The 26,630-nt window shown below is 34.5% G+C and overlaps 2 protein-coding genes across 2 annotated transcripts; both read left to right on the top strand.

Annotated features, from left to right (window-relative positions):
* The first annotated feature begins 933 nt into the window (after window positions 1-933).
* LOC133193011 (SCO-spondin-like) lies at window positions 934-11,130 on the top strand. Its single transcript, XM_061329011.1, has 14 exons — window positions 934-1,106; window positions 1,269-2,328; window positions 3,005-3,104; window positions 3,340-3,390; window positions 3,818-4,009; window positions 4,203-4,373; window positions 5,598-5,768; window positions 5,924-6,094; window positions 6,942-7,112; window positions 8,504-8,674; window positions 8,876-9,046; window positions 9,252-9,448; window positions 10,149-10,317; window positions 11,060-11,130. The coding sequence occupies exons 1-14, from the start codon at window positions 937-939 to the stop codon at window positions 11,128-11,130; spliced, it is 3,036 nt and encodes a 1,011-aa protein (XP_061184995.1). The 5' UTR covers window positions 934-936.
* Window positions 11,131-21,424: 10,294 nt separating this feature from the next.
* Window positions 21,425-26,614, top strand: LOC133193010 (uncharacterized). The gene has a single exon (XM_061329010.1). It carries the CDS (start codon window positions 21,425-21,427, stop codon window positions 26,612-26,614), a length of 5,190 nt encoding a protein of 1,729 aa, XP_061184994.1.
* Window positions 26,615-26,630: the final 16 nt, after the last annotated feature.

Here is a 26,630-nt window from a genome sequence, read left to right as displayed (position 1 = left end):
ACTTCTGGCTGAGGACAAAGATACAATTGTAACCCATATAAAGCGAGAAAATACCAACATCCGTCAAATTTCAGTGTTGTGTGTATCTACTCATGTTGTTGATGGATCAAATGAATACTATATTTATTTACCAGGTGGATTAAAACGAAGCGTGTTATTGCTTCTGGTCGTCGCAGTCGTTGTTTTAGGTGAGTACATTTCATTGTGAAACATGGTTAAATCAAACAATATACATCTTGTTCACGTGAGTATAATCACATTATTCAGTGTTCCTTCAGGTCTCATGTGTACATACAATGTATAATAAATCAGGAGAAATATGCCCCACTAAAATGTCAGTCAAATAATTCATGTGTACATACAATGTATAATAAATCAGGAGAAATATGCCCCACTAAAATGTCAGTCAAATAATTCATGAAATCCAAAGTAAAATGCTAAATTTTGCCAAATGTACATGTATTTGTAAATACATTAATAAACAGTAAAAAATAAAGTTTGCTGCAATGTTGCTTAGAACATATAATTTTTGTTGCAATGATGCTTAGAACATATTATTTTTGTTGCAATGTTGCTTAGAACATATAATTTTTGTTGCAATGTTGCTTAGAACATATAATTTTTGTTGCAATGTTGCTTAGAACATATTATTTTTGTTGCAATGTTGCTTAGAACATATAATTTTTGTTGCAATGTTGCTTAGAACATATAATTTTTGTTGCAATGATGCTTAGAACATATAATTTTTGTTGCAATGTTGCTTAGAACATATAATTTTTGTTGCAATGATGCTTAGAACATATAATTTTTGTTGCAATGTTGCTTAGAACATATAAATTTTGTTGTAATGTTGCTTAGAACATATGATTTTTCATTCCTTTCCACCCTTAATCAGGAGCCCCTGACAACAGAGGAACAGAGTTTATCATTGGTTTCATGGAAAATAATGGCGTCTCTATAAATGTGGAGCTCTTTGTCACCACCTCCCGCACCACCACTGTCAGTGTCACAGTGGATTCCCCCAAATGTAGTAACCCCAGCATCTCCGAGTCTTTCACTGTGACTGCGGGACAAGTCAAACAGCTGTTCTTAAATCCCAACATCAGGTTCAGTGAGACACTTGCATACGATAACTACATACATGAAGATTAGTTTCAAATTGAATGAATTATAAAAGACAATCTGGAAAATTTAAGAATTACCAGAAATGGGTTGCTTTATGCTTTGTTAATTTCTTATTATAAAAACCTACGATGTTACTATTCCAGAATGGCGGGATCCACCAAGTCCAGTAAAGGCGTCAGGGTCAGAGCCTCGGACGAAGTGGTCATTTACGGAGTCAACAAGGAGCGCTACTCCTGCGACGGTTTCGTCGGTCTGCCACTTGATGTACTGTCCGACGAGTACTACCTGGTCACGTGGTACCCTCCTGTTTACCAATGCGAATTGTTAATAGTAGGTGTTGAGGACTCCACTTCCGTTAGTATTACAGTAAGTCAACATATTGGAAGTACCTACATTAATTATGGTGGAAGAAAATACTATAAAGGAAACGTGGTGTCTGAAACTCTTAACAAATACGACACCTGGCAGTTGACCAGCAGTGGCGACCTCACCGGAAGTTATGTTACATCAAGCAAGCCCGTGTCCGTCTTCGCTGGAAACAAAAAGACCAGGATTGGCTCTGGTGGGTCTTCTGATCACTTAGTTGAACAGATGTTTCCTGTCAACACGTGGGGAAAAACCTTTGCTACAGTTCCCATCCCCAAGCGAACCGTTGGAGATTATTTTAAGTTTATAGCCAGCGAGAGCAACACAAGGGTGACGATCTCTGGTGGATACAGTTCAACATTCACAATAAGTAATGCCGGATACATGGTCCAGAAACTGATCTCTTCCTCTGCTTATTGTAAAATTGAAGCTGACAAACCCATCATGGTGGTCCAGTTCGTTCAATCTCAGCGGAGCTCCTCGGAGAAATCCGACCCTGCCATGTTGATTATCCCCCCTGTTGAACAGTACGGTGCCGATTACACTTTCACTACTCCCAAATACTCTCTCGGATCCTACAACAATTACTTCATGTTTATCGTCGAAGAGAGCAAAGCATCTGGATTACGAATCAACGGACAAGCTTTTCCATCGAACACTAACTACAACAAAATTTCAGGCACTTCTCTGGTCGGTGGATATATATCTATCTCGGAGGGAACCCACACCGTCAGACACACCTCTCCAATCGCCATTTTTGGAGGTTTCCTTTATGGGCAGGCTAATTATGAGACCTATGGATTCACAACTGGTATGCGAATGGCCAAAGTCAACTCAGTAAGTTTATTTAACGATTTCTGAACTGTTTTAAAGCGGGTTTTTTTTTTTTTGGGGGGGGGGTCATTTCACATTTTCAAAATGCTCCTTTTAGTATGAAATCAGAGTGCAGACGCTTATTGCAGATCATTATCATAAAATAATAGTGCACAGACTCCGTGTTACGTCCCAAACTGTGTATAGCGAATTTATTATTATTTTTTATTATTGAAGATCTTTACAAGATTTATTCCGTTTTAAACAACATATTAAATGAAATTCAAAATAGTGGACGTGATTATATATTCTCAGTATTACGGAATCAGAATTGAAGACACGAAATCAACAATAAATTTCAACAAACAAACCGTTTTCTTGCCGCCATTTTTTAAACAACATATTTACGTAGAACAGAATGACTTTCAGGGCTTCACGTGATCTAGTTTCAGCCGATCAATATTTTACAAATTTGTCTGAAGCGATAAAGTACATTATATATTTGAATATACAAAACGAGGGATAGATGAAATGTTTCGTCTCTTACATGAAATACTGAAGAATTGTCTATATAGTTTAAAAAACAACGTCCGTCATAAAGATCTTTTATGGAGCAAAATATATGAGGTAGGATATAAGTTGTGGAGATTTAGTTAATGAAACATACTCAAATCATTGACAACCAAATTAAATTTCTTAGGTTTGTATTCCTACGGCAACAGTGACTGGGGACGGTGTAGATAACGATTGTGACGGCAAGATTGACGAGGAACTGTGTACTCCGGAAAACCAAAACGCAGGTGTCCTGAAATTATATAATGCCAGTCAATAGAATTCCTTAAAGACGAAAGTAGTCTGCAGTTGATTTCTGTGTATTTTTGTTTTCTTTCTGATATTTTACATCCTTCTCATTTTATAATTTCAAGGTATCACTATGCATAAGCAATAAAGCGTTTATTGATAATAGCATTTTTATATGATGTATCCCCTGCCCTAATGATGATAATAACTACATTAATTTTAATATATTGTCAGATGATGACGGCGATGGACAGATTAACGAAGACTGTGCTAAACCACCACCTAGTAAGTCATATCGTAGAAATGAAGTATTCACATCTCTTTCTTATTTATTTAAATTTTATTCATTAATTTATTATTTATTTTGTGTGATATGTTTCATACCATTTGGTAAGTCATTGCTTTTATACTAAATTAACTATGGAGTACTCCGTATTCCTGATTAGGATATGGGCGCACGGCGGGTGTGACCGGTCGACAAGGATGCTTACTCCTCCTAGGCACCTGTTCCCACCTCTTGTGTCTCCAGGGGTCCGTGTTTTTGCCCTGTTCACGATTCGTTTTGTTTATTGGATTACCGGTCGTTATCTTCACTTTCTGCACATTAAAGAAACATGAGTTAATTAATTTTCATTTTTCCGCTTTAGTTGATGGTCAAAGAGCTTGTTGGTCTTCCCTATTTGTTTTTCTAAAACAATGTAATCTATTTTAGTTGACGGTAACTGGGCTAGTTGGACTTCATACGGCGCATGCTCAGTGACATGTCAACCAACGTCTGGCTCGGTATCTGGAACTCAAACCCGAACCCGAAGCTGTTCCAATCCTGCCCCTGCTTATGATGGACAACAGTGTTCGGGTTCTGGTAGTCAAACTGTGTCTTGTACTCCATCTACACCCTGCAGAGGTATGATTTTCGAGTTAGAAGATTTATAAAATTCATCATGTACATAATCAAAATATATGAAAAATGCTAAAGCTTGATGAAGAATCGAAAATAAAAATTTCTTTAAGAGCTAACCAGTAGAAGTACATTTTTCTTTTCTTCAAAATATATAGAATATTAAAATTTTCTCATGTTTTTCAATTTGAAAATAAAGTGAATGGAAACTGGGGATCTTGGGGGTCATATGGCGCATGCTCTGTGACTTGCGGAAGTGGCACAAAATCCCGCTCAAGATCCTGTAACAACCCTGCCCCGGCAGGAGGCGGAAACGACTGTGCAGGAAGTTCTACGTCATCAGCCACATGTACACTGAGTGCCTGTCCAAGTAAGCATCTCATAGCTTGAAGGGCCTTTCCATTTCACACGGTATTTATTTAAGGCCACAGTAAATAAAGTCTTTGTTTTATGTCCCCGAATTATGTTTTCATGAAAATTCGGTAAAAATACAAGCATGTGTTCGTCACATTTTCAACAATTTTTCCCTGTAATTTTGGAAATATTGGAATGCGTTCAGTTTTTGAAGGCTACATTATACTTATTCTTTGAAAGAAAAAGAACCAAATCAAAAAATCCCAAGTGAGAAAACTTTAAAGAAATTCAAGTATGTTGTATGCAGTTAATGCTATTGTGTGAAATGCACTTTATGGTGATTAAAGTACTTGAAAATGTAAAGAATACAACTTGTAACAGCCTTCTTTCTCAATTATTTGTCAACAGTTTTGTTAATTATTGAATTTGGTTTTTGAACTATATACATGTATGTTTGTTTTTAGTCAGACTGGAGGGTATCTTTTCAAAGAATTAAAGGGCATAAAACAGATATTGTTTATCACGGCTTAATGATGCTTTTAACACATCATTTGATGAAAGAGAATGTTATTATTGATAGATTAAATTTTCACGCTTTTTTTTTGCTAGTCTGTTGTGGAAGATATTTATTTTATCTCATACTTCAAAAATCTAAAACAATTATTAAACAAAATAATGTGTCATTCTTTTAAATTATGACAATCAAAGATTTTGCAAAATAAATGGTCAATTTACATTTTAGCTATGTTCCCAGTGGACTTCCATTTCATTAACTTTATGATTTTCGAATTAACTTCTTGAAAGGGATAAACAGAAAAAAATCGTAAAAGTGTTCTCCAATATTCAGGGCTCTAATTGGCGACTAATTTAGTCGTCATGGCACCTAAAAAAATTTCATAAGTCGCCAATTTGGCGACCATTTTAAATTGACTTGGCGATCGTCAAATTCCGGAAACTTTCACATTTTTAACATTTTTTTCTGAAAAAACGAAAAGAAATTTTAAAAAAGAGTAAATTATTTATATGTCGTGTTTTCTTAGGCACGTCAAGGGTCCCTATATTCTATTATCTTTTAAAGTTGGCGCCTCAGAAAAATTGCCTGGCGACTAAAAATTTGCATTGGCGACTAAATTTTTTTGATAAGTTGCCAGCTGGCGTCTAAATTTTAGAAGCCACTTAAAGGCCTGATATTATATGTATATAAGCAAACGTTATGAAAGATGTGTATTGATATCCTCAGTCGATGGTAACTGGGGATCGTGGGGATCCTATGGAAGTTGTACGGTTTCTTGTGGCGGAGGAACACAAACCAGAAGTCGGTCCTGCTCTAACCCCGCCCCTCAGCATGGCGGCAGATCCTGTTCCGGATCCCCCAGCTCGTCACAAAGCTGTAACACACATAACTGCCCAAGTAAGAGATTGAAAGAATTCAAATTGTATTCATTCAGTTATACAGAATATTTCAGAACATAAAGTGAATAAATTATTCATCAATCAAAATTTAACGTGTTTAAACGTTATTCAGTAATGGTCATGAACTCAACATTGCTTTATGCATTATATCAGTTGATGGAAATTGGGCATCATGGGGATCCTATGGATCCTGTTCCTTGACGTGTGGTGGAGGGACACAATCACGAAGCAGAACCTGTACTAACCCCGCCCCACAGTATCAAGGAAAGAGTTGTTCTGGATCTAGCACCTCTTCTCAAAGCTGCAACACGCATAACTGTCCAAGTGAGTTAATGACCGGTGTTAAATCATTAAGTGTAAATTTGTTGTTTCAGTAATTTTTGCAAAGCTAAGATTTATGAAAAGAATGATATAAAAAAAATGAATTCGTGTAAATTAAAGAACAATACTGAATATTTATTGCAGCCCGGAGGACCGGGCTGCTCTATACATATAAGTTTAAGTTTAGATGGATTGAGGTGGGAGAAGTTGTTCAGAATTAAAGGTTAATTATATATTAAAAAGATTATACATCAGAATGTTCTTTCCCTTTATAAATTACGAGATATACAATATATTTACTTTGATGAAGTACATTTTAAATATATATATATATGTTTTTCATATGTAATATACAAAGTTGCTTATCATTTACTATCGACAAAACGACGTCCCTTTTTTTAACATTAAATTTTACTTATGGCATGAAAACGTGCGTCACACACTTTGTGTTTTTTATCTATTAAGTCAAGTATATTTTTTTATGATAGATGATACATGTGTCTGATTCTGATTTATAGTTTATGCAGCTAACAGTTACTTGAGGATATGATAAAGTTTAAAATGGTGTCGTTTTTGTTCGATTTTCATTCGATTAGAACCTTTCCGTAAATCTGATCGACTATAGTCTCAATCATTCAGACGTATACCTTTATCACATAGGCACTCCCCAGCTTAATTGTTAAAAATATATATCTACTATAGTATAGTAGATATATATTTTTAACAATTAAGCTGGGAAGTGCCTATGCTTTATCACACAAATCGAAGCGATTTGATGATCAAGATTTTACTTCATTTATTTCCCGGGCGACAATTTATGGCAACATCAAAGTTTCCTTGTCATTATTAGTTGACGGTTTCTGGGCCGGCTGGGGATCCTGGGCTACCTGTTCAGAGACGTGTGGAGGCGGAGTCCAATCCCGAACACGATCTTGTAGTAACCCCACTCCACAATATGGCGGAGCTTATTGTTCAGGGTTTTCATCCGACACTCAAACATGCAACACACATAATTGTCCAAGTAAGAGATACAGTTTTGATGTTTTTATGCCCCCGGATCGAAAGATCCCGGGGGTGTATTGTTTTTGTCCTGTCTGTCTGTTTGTCTGTTTGTCTGTTTATCTGTTTGTCTGTTTATTTGTTTGTCTGTTTGTCTGTCTGTCTGTTGTCAACTTTAACCTTGCCCATAACTTTTGATTGGTTGGAGCTATGACTTTCATATTTCACATGTATATTCCTTGTGACAAAACCTTTCTTTGGGTACCATCATATTTGACCTTTTGACCTTGACCTTGGAGTTTGACCTACTTTTGCAAAATTTTATGAGACTTTAACCTTGGCCATAACTTCTGAACAGTTGGTGCTTGGGGTTTCAAACTTCACATGTGTATTCTTTGTGACAAGGCCTTCCTTTGGATACCAACAACTTTGACCTTGACCTTGGAGTTTGACCTACTTTTGAAAAACTTTAACCTTGGCCATAACTTTTGAACAGTTGGTGCTTAGGGTTTCAAACTTCACATGTGTATTCCTTGTGACAAGACCTTCCTCTGGATATCAACCACTTTGACCCTTTGACCTTGACCTAGGAGTTTGACCTACTTTTGAAAAACTTTAACCTTGGCCATAACTTTTGAATGGTTGATGCTAGGACTTTCATACTTCACATATGTAATCCTTGTGACAAGACCTTCCTTTGGGTTCCAACCACTTTGACCCTTTGACCTTGACCTAGGAGTTTGACCTACTTTTGAAAAACTTTAAACTTGGCCATAACTTGTAAATGGTTGGTGCTAGGGCTTTCATACTTCACAAATGTAATCCTTGTGACAAGATCTTCCTTTGGACACCAACCACTTTGACCTTGACCTTGACGTTTGACTTTTATTTAAAAAACTTTAACCTTCGCCATAACTTTTGAACAGTTGTATCTAGGTCTTTCAAATTTCACAGGTGTATTCCTCGAGACAAGACCTTTCTTTGGGTATCAACATTTCTTATCTTTTGGCCTGGATTTTGAGTTGCATTTGAAGAAACTTTAACCTTCGCCATAAGCTGCCATACGGGGGCATCAGTGTTTCACAAACACATCTTGTTTTCTTTGATACAGAAAAAAATCTATTCTTTAGATACCATTCATTTGCCTTTATCATTCGCCTTGTAGATAACACAAAACTTTTAGTTTTTATTATAATTTAACTATAGATTTGTTTTATGTACTAGTATTTATTTGACTGGTCTTCCATACAATTTTAAATATATATTTTATTAATTTACAATTTGTTGGTCGATAATTAATCTCATGTTTCTGATGAATGATAACTATTTTATCTTATTGAATCTGTTTTCTTAAAATCAATATCTTTATGTCATTAAAATGATCCAATAAAATAAAGCGTTATATTTTTTTAGTTAATGGAGCTTGGGGATCGTGGGGCTCCTGGGGTACATGTACCGTGACTTGTGGGGGAGGTTCACAGATGCGTTCACGAAGCTGTTCTAATCCCACCCCTCAGTATGGCGGTCTGTCGTGCCCCGGATCTTCGTCCTCCAGTCAGTCCTGTAACACTCAGAACTGTCCCAGTAAGTCAAATTCAAAGATACAAGAAATATACTTCTGTTTGATTGTTTAATGTTTGAAAGTGTTTAAAAGGTTCCTAACCCTGTATGTTCATTTAAATTCCCGTGCAAAAATGCACTTTGATTATGAAAGATGCCTTAGAGAATTAAATTTTTTATGAACAAAAATTGTGTCATTTTATCTGTTTTTATTGTGACATTTAGTTGATGGTGGTTTCTCTAACTGGGGATCCTGGGGCACCTGCACCGTAACTTGTGGCGGAGGAACACAAGTGCGCACGCGCAGCTGTTCAAATCCAACTCCACAATATGGTGGTGCACCATGTTCAGGGGCGACAAGTCAGAATCAAAATTGTAACACACAAGTCTGTATCAGTAAGTTAATTTCACTGCTGATTCCTTAGACTCTGAAGCCATACATTGATTTTTTTTTCTAGTCAACAATTTTTTTAACTGGAAACGTATTATAGCTTCATCTAGTCATGCCCGCCATTCCCCATACCTTTTTCTCTTGCTAGACACATCTTATCAAATTTATTTGTCTAATCATCAATTTTTTCTCTCGTTTCTTTGTGAACAGTTGACGGTGCGTGGAGTAACTGGGGTCCATGGGGAACCTGTTCTGTGTCATGTGGTGGCGGGAAATGGTCACGTGCTCGAACGTGTACCAATCCCAAACCAGAAAATGGCGGTAAAGAATGTTCCGGCGATTCCAGTGATTTGAATGATTGCAACGCTGAAGCCTGTCCCACCTTCGCTGCTGGAGCATATGTACAGGTTTGTTAGCCCAAAAATACATGTATTACACATAAGAAATACAATTGCCAGGAAGTCAAAGTATCTCCGGTCCTAGCGTAATTTGCTTTGATTTTTTTTTAAATTCTAACATATTAAGAGAGAGATTTTGTATCCTAGAACAAAGTTTAAGCAAAACTGAATTTTAGGCACAATTTGGAGTATCTATTGTGTACTACCTTAACAAACCAAAGTTCTGGTTCAGACATTTATATATCAAGTTTAAAGACATACTTGTCTTAGATAATAGAATTTTGGTCGATTTTTTAAAAAAGAATTAAACTATAACGTTTTCTTTGTTTATGCGTTAATAAAGGGGTTACGGACGCGACATTGCAAAAAAAAAAAAATAATAATAATAATAAAAAAATCCAAACCAGAGTAACGTAGTTATCTTTTTCAGCGATAAATACAACTGTTTATCACCACTTTAACAAGAAAAGATAATCTATTTTATATCTGTATTATAATTTATATGAAGTCGGTGAAAGTATTTAAAATATTGTGCTCATGGTCCTTACTTTACATTGATGGAAGAGATTTCTTACAAAAAAATGTCGAACAAATGGCTTTAGAGACAATAAATAAATAATTGAGGGTTAATGGGTTAATAACGGCAATATTAATATTCATAAGAAATAATCGGAAAAAAAATATTCAGTGGGTGTAATTCTCTTCACAGTTGTGCCCAAGCGGATGGTTTACCTGCCGGTCAGGTGGGATAACGTGTATTGACAAATCGTTCGTGTGTGACTGTTCAGCAGACTGTGACGACTTAAGTGACGAAACAACAACTTACGCCGGATGTTCTGGTACCATTCTTGGGCAGTGTGCTGCGGAAAATAGTTCCTGTAAGTCAAAAATAAAGACGGCATTTACAGCAATACCGTTGAACTACGGTATCTCGAATACTGATATCTTGAATACCATGGATATGTCAAAGCGATTTGGAGGTCCAAACCACTTATTCTTTATGCATTTTACCCGCGATATCTCGAATCTTCGGATACCTCTCAGTTTTTTATCGGTCCCATCGAGTTCGAGATAACGAGGTTTGACTGTATTTTGATTTTAAAGAGATCTTTTGTAAAAGATGATCAAAAGACAGTACGAAAGAAACAACAATTATAAAAACAGCACTAAAATGAAGTGACGAAGGATCAAAACCAAACACACTTCATTTACTTGAATTGACCGAAATAAAAATATGGGATTCCATAACATGCCGAGGGTAGGAATTAGGAATACATTTTACAGAATCCCTCTGCATTTGATAGTTACTGGTCTCGATCCTGTATCATTTCGTTTTAATTTTCCTTTTGTCTTCTTCGTAGACGACAATAGTACCAATCACTGATCTTCATATCTATTCCATTTCTGTCACGTTTCCGGAACATAGAACGAAAAAAGTTACTGAAAAATGAACATAACAATATCATGTTTAGAATGATGATGATAATTTGCATCAAATTTTGGAACAATGATGATAATTTATCAATAGATAGTAGATAATATCATGATAGATTTACTTTAGGAATAAGACAGTTACAACCTTATTTTTCTCTGACTAACAATATTCTGATTTCTTTACAGGCACCCTGCTGATGTCGCCGTTAGCTATTATGACCATGCTGTTGGCTTTGATTTTAAATGGAGACCATTAACTGATTCTCAGAAATATCAGTGCATTTATTTTTAACGACAAGATACTACATGTAACTCCAAGGAAATTACGCTCTGTCGTGATTCGTTGTCGCTTCTTTGTTATTCATAGATTTTTATTTGTCATATGCAATGTTATCATGACTGTATATTTACTTGTAGACAACTATTTGATTTTAAGAGGTGGGCCTAGTCTTTTTTTTTTTCGAATCGGACTACATGTATTTATTTTCATGCTAGTGAAAGACAAAATAATTTACAAAATAATCAAGGACAAAATATTTACTTTTTACTACACTTAAACAAGTCCAACAAGCAAAAAAAAAGGGGGAAGCAAAAATAATTGCAGGCAAGGACAGATTTTTTTTTTATTTTCTTGCCATTTAAAGAGCAGATTATTATTTTCAAGATTTTCGAGGACAGATTTACAAGTTTATCCCCCAAATCAACCACCCCCTCTCTACCCCTACAACTTCGCAATCAAATGGTCGTCCCCTTATGTTCAAACCTCGAATATATAGGAATTTTAATCGTCTGCCTCTCTAAACACCACTTCCTGTTTGCACCACTTCCAGTCAATACTGTTGGAGAGAAAATTGAACCGAACATTGATTCAATATTTTAAACATTTTGATGCAATAAGGAGTACTAGTATGTAACTCAGTCTAGATTTTTTGTTTTGTGCAATGTTTTTACGTAATGGATTACAAGTAATGAAATATGTGGAAATAACGAACAGTATTCGAGCTCAACAGTCCATTAAACAATACAAAATAGGAGCAGAGCAAACACTGACCTCTAAGACATCAGAGGTGGGATCAGGTGCCATGGAAGAGTGAGCATCCCCTGCCGACCGGTCACACCCGCCGTGTGCTCCTTGTCATGATATAAACAAATTTTACCGGGCCCTCAACATACTTCATCTTTAAAAAATATCATATGCATTTCAATCAAATTTCATGTACATGTAAACACCTTCACACTATCAACTAAGAAATTTCCATAGTGTTTCTTTAGAAGTGTTCTATCTGTTAAATCTACAAAAAGCCACTGTTTTGTCTAAAACACCAAATGAATTCAGATAAATACATACTTTATAATCACAGGTACTTGTGGACAGGACCCCCCCCCCCCCTCCCCCCCGATATTCAACCCCAGGGCTTGTTAGACATTTTTTTCACAAATTATATTTATTACACTTATTCATCATGTGTACCATAGGAAAAATCGTAAAAACCCCAAAATGATCGTTCCACACAAAAATACCCCACTGTACATTATAAGAGAGAAAGGTATGCCACTCCGGTTTTGATTACGTTGTACCCCCGCTGGTCTTTCTGGGTTTAAAAACATGTATTTATTTTATTTTAACTTTTTAAGGGAACGATTTTTAGAGATAGAACAGTTTTTTGGACTAGTTCAGGCCTGTGGGAAAATGAACCCCCTCCCTCAACATGTAATAATTTTGCCAGTAAATACTATACGATAGAAAACATAAAATGTAGCTACTTTATGGTTGTACCCGATTATTCTTTTCAAGGAATCTTTGTTTAGTTGTAACCCCCCCCCCCTCAACTGAAATTATTCCCCCTCCCCAGAAATTGCTTCTTACGGACATGTATGCAAGATCCAGAATATAACTTTTAAATTTAATTAATTCTTTTAATTTTGAATTCAATTCCCTACAAGAACGACATACATGTATTGTAATGCTAACTTAAATATAAATTTTGAAAATGGCTAAAGAAATTCGTGATACACGTAGTTGATTTATTAATACGGTATACATTTTAAATAAATGAAAATCCGATATATATGAATTTTTATGGTTTGGACTAGTCCAAAACTAGTCCAGTCCATAGAAGTAAAAACAAATCTTCGTTTAGCCACCCTGCATTTTAAGACGTTTTATGTTAATGTATTTTGTCACATTGTGGTGATTTTTTTCTTGAAGCTAAACATGTCTTTCAGTCTTACAAAATTAAACACTGCTGTAATATTTGATGCTAAACGTTTTCTTCATATCATTTAAAACTGTTAAATTCTGCTTTCGTTTCTCTACTTCGTCTGTTACCACTGTATTTCGTTGTACAGTAGTTCGGCGTTTCAGAGACCCTTTCATAGATTTTTATGAACAAACCTGCGGACTTTGAACACTATCTGATGTTTCAACTGAATTTAGTGGAAAATCATTCATTGTTCGCAAATGCAATAGCTGATTTAATTAAAAGTAGTATCACATACGAGTCGTATTTTTTGTCAGCAACTACTATTTTCTGAGCAAAAAGACATTTAAGCAACTTCTATTCAATAAATTTGTTGTACTGAAATTTATTAAGATTTAGCTATTCTGACCCCCATCCCCCAAAGTACAACGGAGTTGATGCAATAAAATGTTTTTCCAAGAGTATAACTGCAAAAGAAATATTTGAGACACAACAATATTTCAATATTTAAATGGAAGTTAAAGAGAGACAACAAAAAATTAAGCAAACATGTTTATTGTTAATTTCCTTACAATATTGAAGCATAAAATTTGTCTTAGGACTTGTCTTAAGATTTCTTATATTTAAGATAGTTTTGTGAAACAGCAGTGACAAATCTTATGATTATCATAAGTTACATCTTAAGATAATCTTAAGATCTGTCTTAGGACAAATGTTACGATAGTTTTGTGAAACCCGGCCCTGTCTTACATGAGTTTTTTTTTTCACATCAATCCTAAAAATCGATAAAACATTAAATTTTACTTTAAAAATTACCCCCATGTGTTTGTAAAAGCAATCATACTATGAAGACGGAAGTTATGAGCTCTGAAACGTAAAATAAAAAAATAAACATTTCATAATTAACAAAATAGAGCCTGCCATTACTTCCTTGAAATAAAAAAAAAACTAGTAAAATTTTTGCTCAATGGATCCTTAAAACAAAATCTCAGAAAATATTCTTTAAAAACTTACATGTACTTAAGAATTTAAGTAGTGGTATTTAACATTTTGTTAGAGGCGTTTTCAATTATTCTAAATGTTTTTTTTTAATCATAACATCATAAATTTAATTTGTTCTTTGTTTATGCTTATAATCTTTGTACACGAAGGTCGATTTTTTAAAATCATCATTTAAATGGTAAAAATTATTAATTTTGATATAATAAAATGTGTGACTTCCATATAAATGGTCGTTAAAATGCTTTTCTATCAACTATCTATTTTTGTACTTAACTGTAAAGTAAATATGTTGAAATAATTTTGTAGGAATCTGGTAAGCCAAAATCTGTATACTTTACAATTTATATGCCCCTTTAACAAGTTTGTTTTCCTTTTTTAAACCTGAGAATGTTTATTTTGACCTTATTTGATGAAATATTTTAGGTATTTTTAGAAACAAGGGAACAAATGATCCGTCAAATTTAGCTGGTAGAATTTCTTTTATAACAAAGAAATGTTTCATCTTATAATACTCCGTATTAAATCATGCTACTGACACTTTTCATAATTCGTCAATTGATTACGTTCACCTCTGAAGATTAAACTATTAGTTTCCAATTTCACGAGGATTGGTCTCAGACTTTGCTTGCACTTTTGGGGTTAATGTATTATAAGGTCGTCAATCCCCTGTGACCGAATCACCCAATACTAATAAACTGGATTAAAAATTAAAATCCAGCAATCTTTTCAGATTTCGATTTCACCTGATTCAGTAAACATGAACCATATCTAAATAGACCACGTAATGGTTCTTTTTACGTACTGTTCTTTACTATTGGAGTGTATTAGTGCTTTATGACTCATTTAAATTTAATTTTTGTTCTTTTTCCCTCTCCTTTTTTTTCAAGAGATAAAATTTATGTAAAAAACAGTACATGACTTTATATTTTGTTTTTACAATCAAGTTAAAAAAATAAATCAAAAAGTATATAAATCCGAGCGTTGTCCCAGATAAACGCAAACCTTTTAAATATTTCATAAAGTAACAGACCAAAATTATTCATTTTTAGCTCACCTGAGCTGAAAGCTCAAGTGAGCTTTTCTGATCACCCATTGTCCGTCGTCCGTCCGTCCGTCTGTCTGTCCGTCCGTCCGTCCGTCCGTCCGTCTGTCCGTCTGTCCGTCCGTCTGTAAACTTTTCACATTTTCATCTTCTTCTCAAGAACCACAAAGCCAATTTTAACCAAAGTTGGTGGAAATCATCCTTGGGTGAAGGAGAATTTAAATTGTTGAAATGAAGGGCCTAGCCCTCTTCAAAGGGGAGATAATCAAGAAAAGACAAAAATAGGGTGGGGTCATTAAAAAATCTTCTTCTCAAGAATCACTGGGCCAGAAAAGCTGAAACTTATGTGGAAGCTTCAGGAGGTAGTGTATATTTTAAATTGTTCAAATCATGACGCCTGGGGACAGGGTGGGGCCACAATAGGGGTTCCAATTTTTACATGGAAATACATAGAAAAAAACTTTTTCTTGAGAGCTACTGGGCAAAAAGTGACGAAAATTCTCAGAAAACTTTCAGACATATAGTGCAGATTCTAAGATTGGTAAATAAATTATTTTTGAAAGACCAATATATGTATATATATTGCAGTCGCACCGTTTTTCGTAGTCGATTTTTTGGATCGGGTTCGGTATTCCGAATATCACAATATCCGATATTAGAACGAGGCTCTTTGTTCGTTACATCCACGTTGCGTGAAAGAGAACACATCCAGTTTTGCCTGTTGTTTTTCCTGTTATTGTCCGTTCATTTGTAGAGGTAATATTTTAAACTTGCATAAACATCGAAGAGATTTAATGAGGTAATATTTTAAACATGCGTGAAACATCGAAGAGATTCAATGAGGGAGATGCGATATTTTCATTCGCTATTTTCGGTTAACTACACTTTAAAAAAAAAAAAAAAGCTTTCAAATTTTGCATAACAGACGATTTTATATACTTAGCTATACATCTTAACTCGTGTGTGCGCAGATACCTAGATATTCACAATGCTGTTTTAAAGAATGCTGGTTAAAGGAAATTCGCAGTATGAATGTGGGCCAATTGAGTCTACCGAATAAAGTTATTAAATTGGCATAGTTTTTGACAATTTGGAATACAACGTTTTTTTTTCTAAAACGACATATCTACATATTGCATATTGGTGAAGAACAATCGAAATGTACAGGTTAATTAGAAGTTTGGGGAGAAAAAAAATATAATGAGGCTAACAAGAAAAGCATGATCATATGATTACTGTAGGAATGCAGCCAGTATTGTGGAATCCAGTATATTTTGAAATTTAGCCACAGTTTTATGTTGAACAATGAATAAAAGAGACTTGTTAAGCTGTTGTTGTGTTGTGTTGTTGCTTGATTATGATGTTATATTGTAATGATATTTTTGATTAGAAAGTGTATACAAAAATTCAGTGTTAGATTGAAAAACAGGTAACGAGGTAACGGGTGGGTTCGCCCTGATTACATGTTCGCGCCGAGTGGTTTCACCTTGAGGGGTTTCGCCCCGATTATACCAGTAACTTGTAACTAATGATGTCAATTTTTTGTGGATTTTCGCAGTTTGCATCGAGAAATCGCCAATGTTCTTATTTATGGTTTTTGAGTGTGTGCTCTCTGAAAGGTTTTTATTACGTATGTATTTAATTGTTGGAGTAAAATTGAAACTATTATACAAAACTTATTTATTTTACATCAATGAAGTTGTTATTTTCCCATGTTCATGAATTTTGAAAGAAAAGTTCGTATCATCTGTTACTAATATCGGAAATAATTATCAGTATTAGGGTGATGGCAATTTATAGGAAAATTGAATTTAATGAAAGTGCTCATTAATTATATTATTGTAAACACCCACTGATCAAACAACTTCTGCTTAAATAAACATCAAGTACTGTATGTTTGAAGAAAACCACGCAGGACGAAACCACTCAGGGCAAACAGGGAAATGGCACGAAACCACTCAGCGTGAACAGGTGATCAGGGCGAAACCACCTGCATTTGAAAAACGAAGAATATGAAACTTTTTTAACTCTCGCCAAGAGTAATTAATCAAACCTGAGTCATCTCCTCATGCACTGAGGTCAGGATGACCCCTATTGATTTTTGGTTCAAAAGGTCAAGCAAGAACAATTTAAATCAAATTTGGTGCATTTTATATCAATGCCAATTGAATTATGAATAATTTAAATTACATTCAATTATTGCTTAAGACACTAATCTTCACTTGACTTGAAATTTTTTTTTGTTTTGAAAAAAATAACTTCCCATGATCACACATCCCATGGTTAAAGCAATAATTTAATGGAGAAGAGGATCAATTGCACTGAATTTTTGAGTACATTTTCAAATTTTCCACTGTGCAGCAATGATTATTTTTGCTGATTTTTTGCTCAAGTGTGCAGATATTTCCATTATTACCGAAGCTTTATATACATCTGTGCTTCAAAATTTGCTCATCTATTTAAATGGTTTATCAATTAAAAGTTGATTTTTCATATGTTAAGGAGCCCTATCCCTTAGCCAGGAACAGTAACCCTATTATTTTTTATTTGAATACGCCTCGAAGCTTGAAATGGAAATTGTAACAAAATTGCATTAGTAGATACACATTATTTTGTGAGCTAGTGACATTTACACAAGTATTTTTAGTTATTTAACAGCAGATTTTCAGAGCTTGAGGGAAATTCCAGAAATGATCTGTTTTTCCTCTTTTTTGCATTAGCCAATTATTGCAGTGGCACAGAAAAGGAAAACTCTACAGGTCACAGTATTTTGGGATATAATTTAATGGAAAAGTAGTATTTGTAATTAGTAAACTTAGGAGATTTCTTTGTTTGTTTGTTTCTCTCTCTCTCTCTTTTTTTTTTTTATAATCTGTTTTAAATGAATAGTATTGAGTGAAAATTGTACATGTAATTTCTTTTGAATTTTGTATTGTTGGTCAAAAGAAATATTTGACACCAGTACTTCAAATTGCTTAATTTTGTTTATTTTGAAAGGTAAGTGGTAGCTAGTAGGAAGTTTTATTAGATTTTGTATCTAAAATATGGTGCACCCTGTATTAATCAGTGTGTTTGTCTTGCCATTTATACAGCTTTGTAATTTGTCACGATGCACTTTTGTTTGTATGGTGTTTAACGTCCCTCGAGAATTTTTCACTTATATGAAGACACCATCATTTGCTAGTGGAGGGCTGCTAATTTGAACCTTTGCTCGGTACTTGGGGCCATTGAGCAGTGAGGGATCTTTTTCGTGCTAACACCTACTGCGACATGGGACCTCGGTTTCTAAAGTCTCATCCGAAGGACTGGTCTCCACGTCCCGCAATGGATTCGAACCCAGGAAGCAGGGATCAACTCCCTATTTTGAATAGCTTAATAAAGCTACATAGCTATTTAAATTAAATCAAGAGATTGTGCTGGACCTGTTTATGGGAGAAATTTCATATTTTTTTTTATATAAGTATATGCAGCCTCTGGATAGAAGAAGACACACATGCATTTTGAATTTGATTGCTACTGTAATAGATCCAATGGATAGTAGGAGATGGAGAATTTTTTGATATCTTGATAAAAGGTTTAAGTTGATTGTAAACATTTCATCATACTGGCATATGACACTATATCTTGATTATTATTCATCAGTGATGCACAGTTGATTCTTATGTATTTAACAGATAGATTTTTATGCCCCACCATGAATATGGCCGGGGCATATAGTGTTTGTCATGTCCATCTTCCGTCCTTCCGTCCTTCTGTCTGTCTTTCTGTCATGCCTTGCGTTTAGCTCTGTTCAAAGCCCAGTTTCAAAGAAACTATCAAAGATATTTTTATCAAACTACATATGCTGATAGATATTGATGAGAGCTATGCAACTGCATCAACATTTTTTGACCTTGACCCTTTGTTTGACCTTGACCTCACTTTTCTTAAATTAGTGTTTAGCTCTGTTTTAAAGATACCATTCAAGAAAGTGTAATCAAACTTCATATGTTGATACATACTGATGTAAGCTATTCACTGCATCAACATTTTTTGACATGGACCTTTCCTATGACCTTGACCTTACTTTTCTTAAATTTAATACTATTCAAGATAGTGTAATCAAACTTCATATGCTGATACATACTGATGAGAGCTATTCAACTGCATCAATATTTTTTTGACCTTGACTTTTCCCTTGACCTTGACCTCACTTTTCTTAAATTAGTGTCAAATTTCATATGCTAATACATACTGATGTAACCTTTTCAACTGCATCAACATTTTTTGACCTTGACCTTTACTTTGCCCTTAACTTCATTTATTGTAAATTAGTGTTTAGCTCAGTTTAAATAAACCATTCAAAAAATATATTTTTCAAACTTAATATGCTGATTCGCATTTGTGAGAACTATCCAACTGCATCAAAAACGGTTGACCTTGAACTTTCCTGTGACCTTGACCTCACCTTTCTTGAATTTGCATTTTGCTTAATTTAAAGAAACCATTTAAGATATATTTATGAAAGCTTATGCACTTGTACATAATTTGGTGAGAATTAATCTATATCCCAACTTTTTAGATTTCAATTTAAATTTTTAAGAAACTATTCAAGATATTCTCATCAAATTTCATACTTTAATACAAATTTTCATGTTGCATTACTAATATACCCTCGGCGGGGCATTCATGTCCTACGGACATATTTCTAGTTCAAAATTATGTTTTAAGTTCATTTGGTCAAGGTCAGCAATCATGGTAACATAAGGTAACAATTATGCATGTAACATCAGTACAGTGATGTGCATTGAAGTGGTAAAATTTTCATTTGAATGGAACATTTTGGTTTCTTATAAAGTGTAGATTATTACAAGACAATGTGCCCATTTCTTAAGAAACAAGAAAGCAATACTCTTTGCAATTTTGTTAGACACCTCACTCACAGACTGGCAGTGCAAGTATCAAAAACCTGGTTTTTGAATTCAAATTTTCCTATTCTATTGTGTTTTATACAATGATCTTGTTTGCTAATACAGCCTATCATTGGTAAGAGTGTTGATCAGTTTTTTCATACAAATTATTAGGGCATTGTTTTTTCTGATTTGTCAACTGATTGCTCAATTTACCTGATAAAAGGATATATAGGGTAATTTTGATAATGGGTTGGAAATTTTAAAAAATTTTAGAATTTGAGACAAAACAAGCTCTTTTTTCCCTTTCTTTCCTCTTTCTTTCCTTTCTCTCTCTCTTTTTTTAATTAAATATGTAGAAGGATGTACAGTTGAGCCACAGTAATCAGGATGTTTCACCTGTGGGGAACAGAACATTTATATCTACAAGTGATGTGGGGTAAATTTAAGTATTTCTGATGCTTCATAAATCCAGATGATTCCCTCAGGAACAAGTGTCCTTATTAACAAAGCTTGACTGTGCATCAGTAGTATTGATCAATATTCATCTTTAACTTTGTCCTTTGTAGATGCCAAGGAGAAGGTATTGGAGGATGAGTGGTGCCAGGAAAGAGATACGGACTGACAAGACTGAGGAGACTGGCCTCATGAAAAACAGTAAAACAATGTCTGACCTGGACTTGACTGAGGAGACTGGCCTCTTAAAAAACAGTAAAACAATGTATGACATTAGAATGACTGAGGAGACTGGCCTCTTGAAAAACAGTAAAACAAATGTTGATCCTGAGGAGCCTGCCCTCAGGTTACAAAAAAACAGGAAAACCAAAGAAAGTTGTGAAACAATTTTGCTGAATGAACTTTGTGAACAAGGTCTGCTCAATGAATCTGCTGAAATGAATTTGCAAAACAATGTTGAAAAAGAATTGACAAATGATACCACAATCACTAAAACTGTATTACACAATCATGGTGTAATGGCTGAAGAAATCAAATCACTCAGACATGAAGACAACCAGGTATGCAACATAAAATTAGTTTTTGGATCATTTCATCAAGGAGATACAAGGTTTTCATCATTTTCTAGAGGAAGTCAGTGTACCTGCAATGCTCTTACTATGCTGATTAAAAGTTATGAAGGATTTTCTTTCTCAACTGAATTTATTGATAGTACTTTAATAGCAGGAGATCAGGTTTATATTATGTTGGTCAAGAATTTGCTGCAAAAACAAATGCTTCTTAACAAACTACTTAAATTTGATGAGTTGCCTAGTAACTTAACTTTAGGAGAAAATCATCATGTCATTGAGAAATTTGAAACCATGTGGGGGTTACTTGTCTCTGAAGAACAAAACAGTCAAGTGAAAACATTGCATCAAGCTTTAGAAGAGGCATTTCAGGTTTCTAGATATTTCTGATAATGATAGGAGCAATTTGTTCTGGTATGTACAAAGTGTCAAGCAATGAATATTACTTCTTTGACTCTCATTCACATGACAATGATGGCATGTCTGCCTGTGATGGTAAATCAGTACTAGTACAAAGCAAGGGTATTGATGATTTGGTGTCATATTTGTACAGTATGTATAACAGCATGCATATAGACTTTGCAATGCAGTTTGAAATCTTACCAATCTCAATTAAGACTTTGAATCATAGTTTTCCAGAAAAAAACCCATTACAGAAAAGATTTTACAAAATGGATGAACATCTCTCAACTGTGACAAATTCAGAAGATCAAAACCTATGCAGAAAAAATTATATGAGAGAGTACATGAGGAAAAGAAGAGAGAATGTACAATTTAAGCAAGTCGAAAGAAACAAAGGTGCACAAGCAAAAAAGTTAAAGAGACAAAATGATGATATGAAAAGCAAAGAAACTGAAATGGGAACAAATACAAGGAAATTAAAAAGGCAGAATGCTGAAATAAAAAAGAAAGAAAATGAAAGAGAAACAGCTGCTAGAAAGTTAAAACGACAAGATATCGAAATTAAAGAGAAAGAAAGGAAAATGGATAAGTTTGCAAGAAAGATGAAGCGACAAGATGCTGAAATTAAAGAGAAAGAAAGGAAATTGAATACTGCTGGTAGGAAGGTAAGAAGACAAAATGTAGAAATAAAAGAAAAAGAAAGGGAAATGGATAAGTCTGCAAGAAAATTAAAGCGACAAGATATTGAAATTAAAGACAAAGAAAGGAAAATGAATACTGCTGGCAGAAAGTTAAAAAGACAAAATGAAGAAATAAAAGAGAAAGAAAGGGAAATGAATACTGCTGGTAGAAAGTTAAAAAGACAAAATGAAGAAACAAAAGAGAAAGAAAGGGAAATGAATACTGCTGGTAGAAAGTTAAAAAGACAAAATGAAGAAATAAAAGAGAAAGAAAGGGAAATGAATACTGCTGGTAGAAAGTTAAAAAGACAAAATGAAGAAATAAAAGAGAAAGAAAGGGAAAAGAATACTGCTGGTAGAAAGTTAAAAAGACAAAATGAAGAAATAAAAGAGAAAGAAAGGGAAATGAATACTGCTGGTAGAAAGTTAAAAAGACTAAACGAAGAAATAAAAGAAAAAGAAAGGGAAATGGATAAGTTTGCAAGAAAATTAAAGCGACACGATATTGAAATTAAAGACAAAGAAAGGAAAATGAATACTGCCAGTAGGAAGGTAAAAAGACAAAATGTAGAAATAAAACAGAAAGAAAGGGAAATTGATATGTATTCAAGAAAACTTAAGCGACAAGATACTGAAATTAAAGAGAAAGAAAAGAAATTGAATACAGCTGGTAGAAAGTTAAAGCGTCAGAATGTTGAAGTGCAAGAAAGAGAAAAAGAGGGCAGTAGAATTTCAAAAAGAAAATTCAGAGAAAACCCAATTGCTCTTGAAAAAGAACGGTTAAGAAAACAAGCTAAACGAAGTAACATTTCCTATAGAGAAAATGAGAGATTGCTAAACAGGGAACAAAAACAAAAGAAAAGAACAGATACAGAATATTGTGAAAAAGTAAATGAACAACAGAGACGGAAAGGATTTGGACTAGATATAGCGGATTGCATCCAAAATTTTCATGAACAGATTAGACATGGTCCAATTTTTGTATGCTCATGTTGTCAGCAAACATGGTTCAGAGAGAGTGTTTCTAAAGTGGAAAACACCAAACTAGATGATAAATGTAAAAACAAGTTTCTTACTAGTTCTAGGTCTGTTGAAAATATGGAATGGATATGCAATACTTGCTATTCATCACTTAGAGAAAACAAAATTCCAAAATTGTCTGTCTTTAATGGTATGATGTGGCCACTTAAGCCAATAGAATTAGACTTGTTTCCTTTAGAAGAAAGGCTTGTGTCTCTGAGAATACCTTTTATGCAAATTAGAGAGTTGCCAAGAGGTGGACAGTATTCTGTAAGAGGAAATATTGTGAATGTTCCTGTTGATATTCAACCTACTATAAATAGCCTGCCAAGAAAATTAGATGAAAATGTCACAGTTCCTGTAAAATTAAAGAAAAGGTTGTCGTATCAAAAATGTGATTTTCATGAAAATGTACGACCAACAAAAGTACTGATGGCATTACACTGGCTTATAAACAACAGTGACTTTTACAAGAATGCAAACATTAATGTTGATGATAACTGGTTTCAAGAAATTACAACTTCAGCAAGTGAAATTATTCAGGAATTGGTGAAAACACAAATGACAAGCAACCAAAATATTGATTGTCTGGAGACGGTTGATAATGATGACGATGAATTCTGTGAAGTAGATGGAGTTGGTGGAGATGGTAATTGCGATACTCTGTTAGATGATACTTCACAGGACATGAATCAGGTTTACACATTTGCTCCAGGTGAAGGACAACGCCCGCTTAGTTTATATCAAGATCCAAGTGCTGAATATTTATCTTTTCCGTCAATTTTTTGTGGAAAGGGAAGATTACAAGATGATGAAAGACAAGTACGTGTGTCTTATGCAGATATAGCTAAATGGGAATTAAGAAGTGTTGATAGACGTGCTGCCCAGTCTGTTCCAAATTTGTTTTTTAAGTTGAAAAAAATACAAATGAAGCAAGTTACAGACAAATGCAACCTGGCTCTTAGGAAATGCAAAACCAAAGGAAAATCCATGACTGCAAACGAAATGAAAAATCCTGAAAATGTGAATAATCTTGTTAGACATAATGAAGGTTTCTTTGTGTTCAGGCAGTTACGAAATTCTCCGGCATATCTTGAGACTAGAAAAAAAGATGTTTTTGCTATGATCAGACAGCTAGGTCTACCAACATGGTTTATGTCACTGTCTGCTGCAGATACAAGATGGAATGATCTCATTAGAGCACTTGGGGTGTTAAATGATAGAAAGGAATACACAGATGAACAAATTGAGAGCATGACTTGGTTTGAAAAATCAAAATTAGTACAAAAGGATCCTATCACCTGCTCTAGGTACTTTGATCATAAGTTCCGTATGTTTATGAATTCAGTGTTGAGAAGTGATCATCATCCAATTGGCATTGTAAAAGACTTCTTTTACAGAACTGAATTTCAGCAAAGAGGATCACCACATATTCATATGATTGTTTGGATACAAAATGCACCAAAATATCATGAAAGTAATGAAAAGGAGATAGTAAATTATGTAGATAATTACCTGAAATGTGAAAAGAATGAAGAGGATGATTTGACAGGCTTACAAGTACACAAACATTCACAAACATGTAAAAAGAGAGGTAAAGCTGTATGCAGATTTGGCTTTCCTCTTCCTCCTCTTGAAGAGACTTTGATTTTGGAGCCACTAGAGTGTGATGTTGACAAATACAAGAAAATATATGATGACATTCAAAAACAGTTAAATGATATGAAAAATGGATGTGATTTGTCCTACGAGGAACTCCTGGGCACAGTACTAAAGATATCTAAGGAAGATTACATTAAATGCATTAGAAGTTCACTTAGAGGTCCAAAAGTTTTCCTAAAAAGAAAGCCATGTGATATGAGGGTAAACTCATACAACAGTGTTGTTCTTGATGCTTGGAAAGCTAACATTGATATTCAGTATATTTTGGACCCATATGCCTGTGCAATGTATATTGTTTCTTATATAAGTAAATCTCAAAGAGGGATGAGCGATTTACTTAACAGAGCTGCAAAGGAAGCTAGAGAAGGAAATCTTGACATAAAAAGACAGGTGCGCCACATTGGAAATCATTTTCTCAACAGTGTAGAAGTTGGAGCACAGGAAGCAGCATATTTAGTGTTACAAATGCCAATGACAAAAGCATCAAGAGATGTTGTTTTTCTCAACACAAGTCCCTCAGATGACCGAGTAATTCTCATCAAAACAGATGCTGAATTGGAAAAGTTAACGCCAAATTCTACAGATGTGGAATGTAGCAATGTAATTAAACGGTATGCAAAACGCCCAAAGCAGCTTGAAAACTGGTGTTTAGCCGATTATGTATCACAGCTAGATGTTGTATTTCCTAAAGATAATGAAAAAGAGTTCGCTGAAAATGAAGTGAATGATGATGATCAGGACAATCAGTCAGATGACGAAGACAATTCAGATCTTGATTTTGGTGAAAGTGATACACTTGTTACTCTAAGAAATGGCATAAAAATTAGAAGACGGAAAGTACCAAGGGTAATTAGATATGTGAGGTTTAATATAAAAACTGATCCAGAAAATTACTATAGAGAAAAACTTATGTTGTTTATGCCTTGGAGACATGAATCCATTGATCTAATATCAGGAACTGACACCTTTGAGAAGTCATTTCATCTGAAGAAGTCCTTTCTTACACACAAGGTCAAGGAATATGAATTCAATGCTGAACAGCTTGATGCAGCTTTGCAAATGGCAACTGAGGATTTTTCAGAAGCTTTTGATGAATTGGCACCAAATGCCCAACAAAGAGAAGCAGAAGATGAAAATGAGGGATCTCTTGAATCTGAAAACTTTGTTCAATTTAATCCTGAGAGGCCTATTGAACAGAGACAGTATGATATAGGATCAGATATTGGCATTCCATCAACAAGACAAATAACTGAAGAAAGTTCTGTTAGATTGCCTGACAGTGAATACTTGAAACTTTTAGGAAGTCTAAATGTAAAGCAGCGGGAATTTTTTAATCATGTCTTGCATTGGGTCAAAACAAAGAGAGAACCTATTTATTCATTTTTATCAGGAGGTGCTGGTGTTGGCAAATCTGTTTTGATAGGAGCACTTTATCAAGCTCTGCACAGATATCTATGTTCCATAGAAGGTGAAAATCCAGATGATATAAGAATACTTCTTTGTGCTTATACTGGCAAGGCAGCATACAACATTGGAGGGGCAACTATAGCATCTGCTTTCCATCAAAAAATTAATCAAAGTCAACAAAGCTTGCATTGTGATGAATTGAATACATTTCGTACGAAATACCAAAACCTAAAATTGATCATAATTGATGAGATATCCATGGTTGGAAATAGGTCATTAGCACTCATTGATAGTCGTCTGCAACTTCTTACAGGCATCAAGAAACCATTTGGTGGCATTAGTATCATAGCTGTTGGTGATTTCTTTCACCTTAAACCTGTAATGGACACCGTTGGATCTTTCAGGATTTAAATCATGATGCTCAAGC

This window comes from Saccostrea echinata, unplaced genomic scaffold, assembly GCF_033153115.1.
Source record: "Saccostrea echinata isolate AGI-Se365-2 ecotype Australia unplaced genomic scaffold, CSIRO_AGI_Sech_v1 ptg000025l, whole genome shotgun sequence".
In the NCBI taxonomy this organism is placed as follows: Eukaryota; Metazoa; Mollusca; class Bivalvia; order Ostreida; family Ostreidae; genus Saccostrea; species Saccostrea echinata.
This window is presented reverse-complemented; position numbering and strand designations above follow the sequence as displayed.

Excerpts from the sequence above, each read along its gene's own strand:
- LOC133193011 (XM_061329011.1), top strand. The coding sequence starts at position 937 with ATGGAAAATAATGGCGTCTCTATAAATGTGGAGCTCTTTGTCACCACC. Across the intron at positions 4,374-5,597 it reads TACACTGAGTGCCTGTCCAA|TCGATGGTAACTGGGGATCG; the intron begins GTAAGCATCTCA and ends TGATATCCTCAG. Across the intron at positions 7,113-8,503 it reads CAACACACATAATTGTCCAA|TTAATGGAGCTTGGGGATCG; the intron begins GTAAGAGATACA and ends ATATTTTTTTAG.
- LOC133193010 (XM_061329010.1), top strand. The coding sequence starts at position 21,425 with ATGATAGGAGCAATTTGTTCTGGTATGTACAAAGTGTCAAGCAATGAA.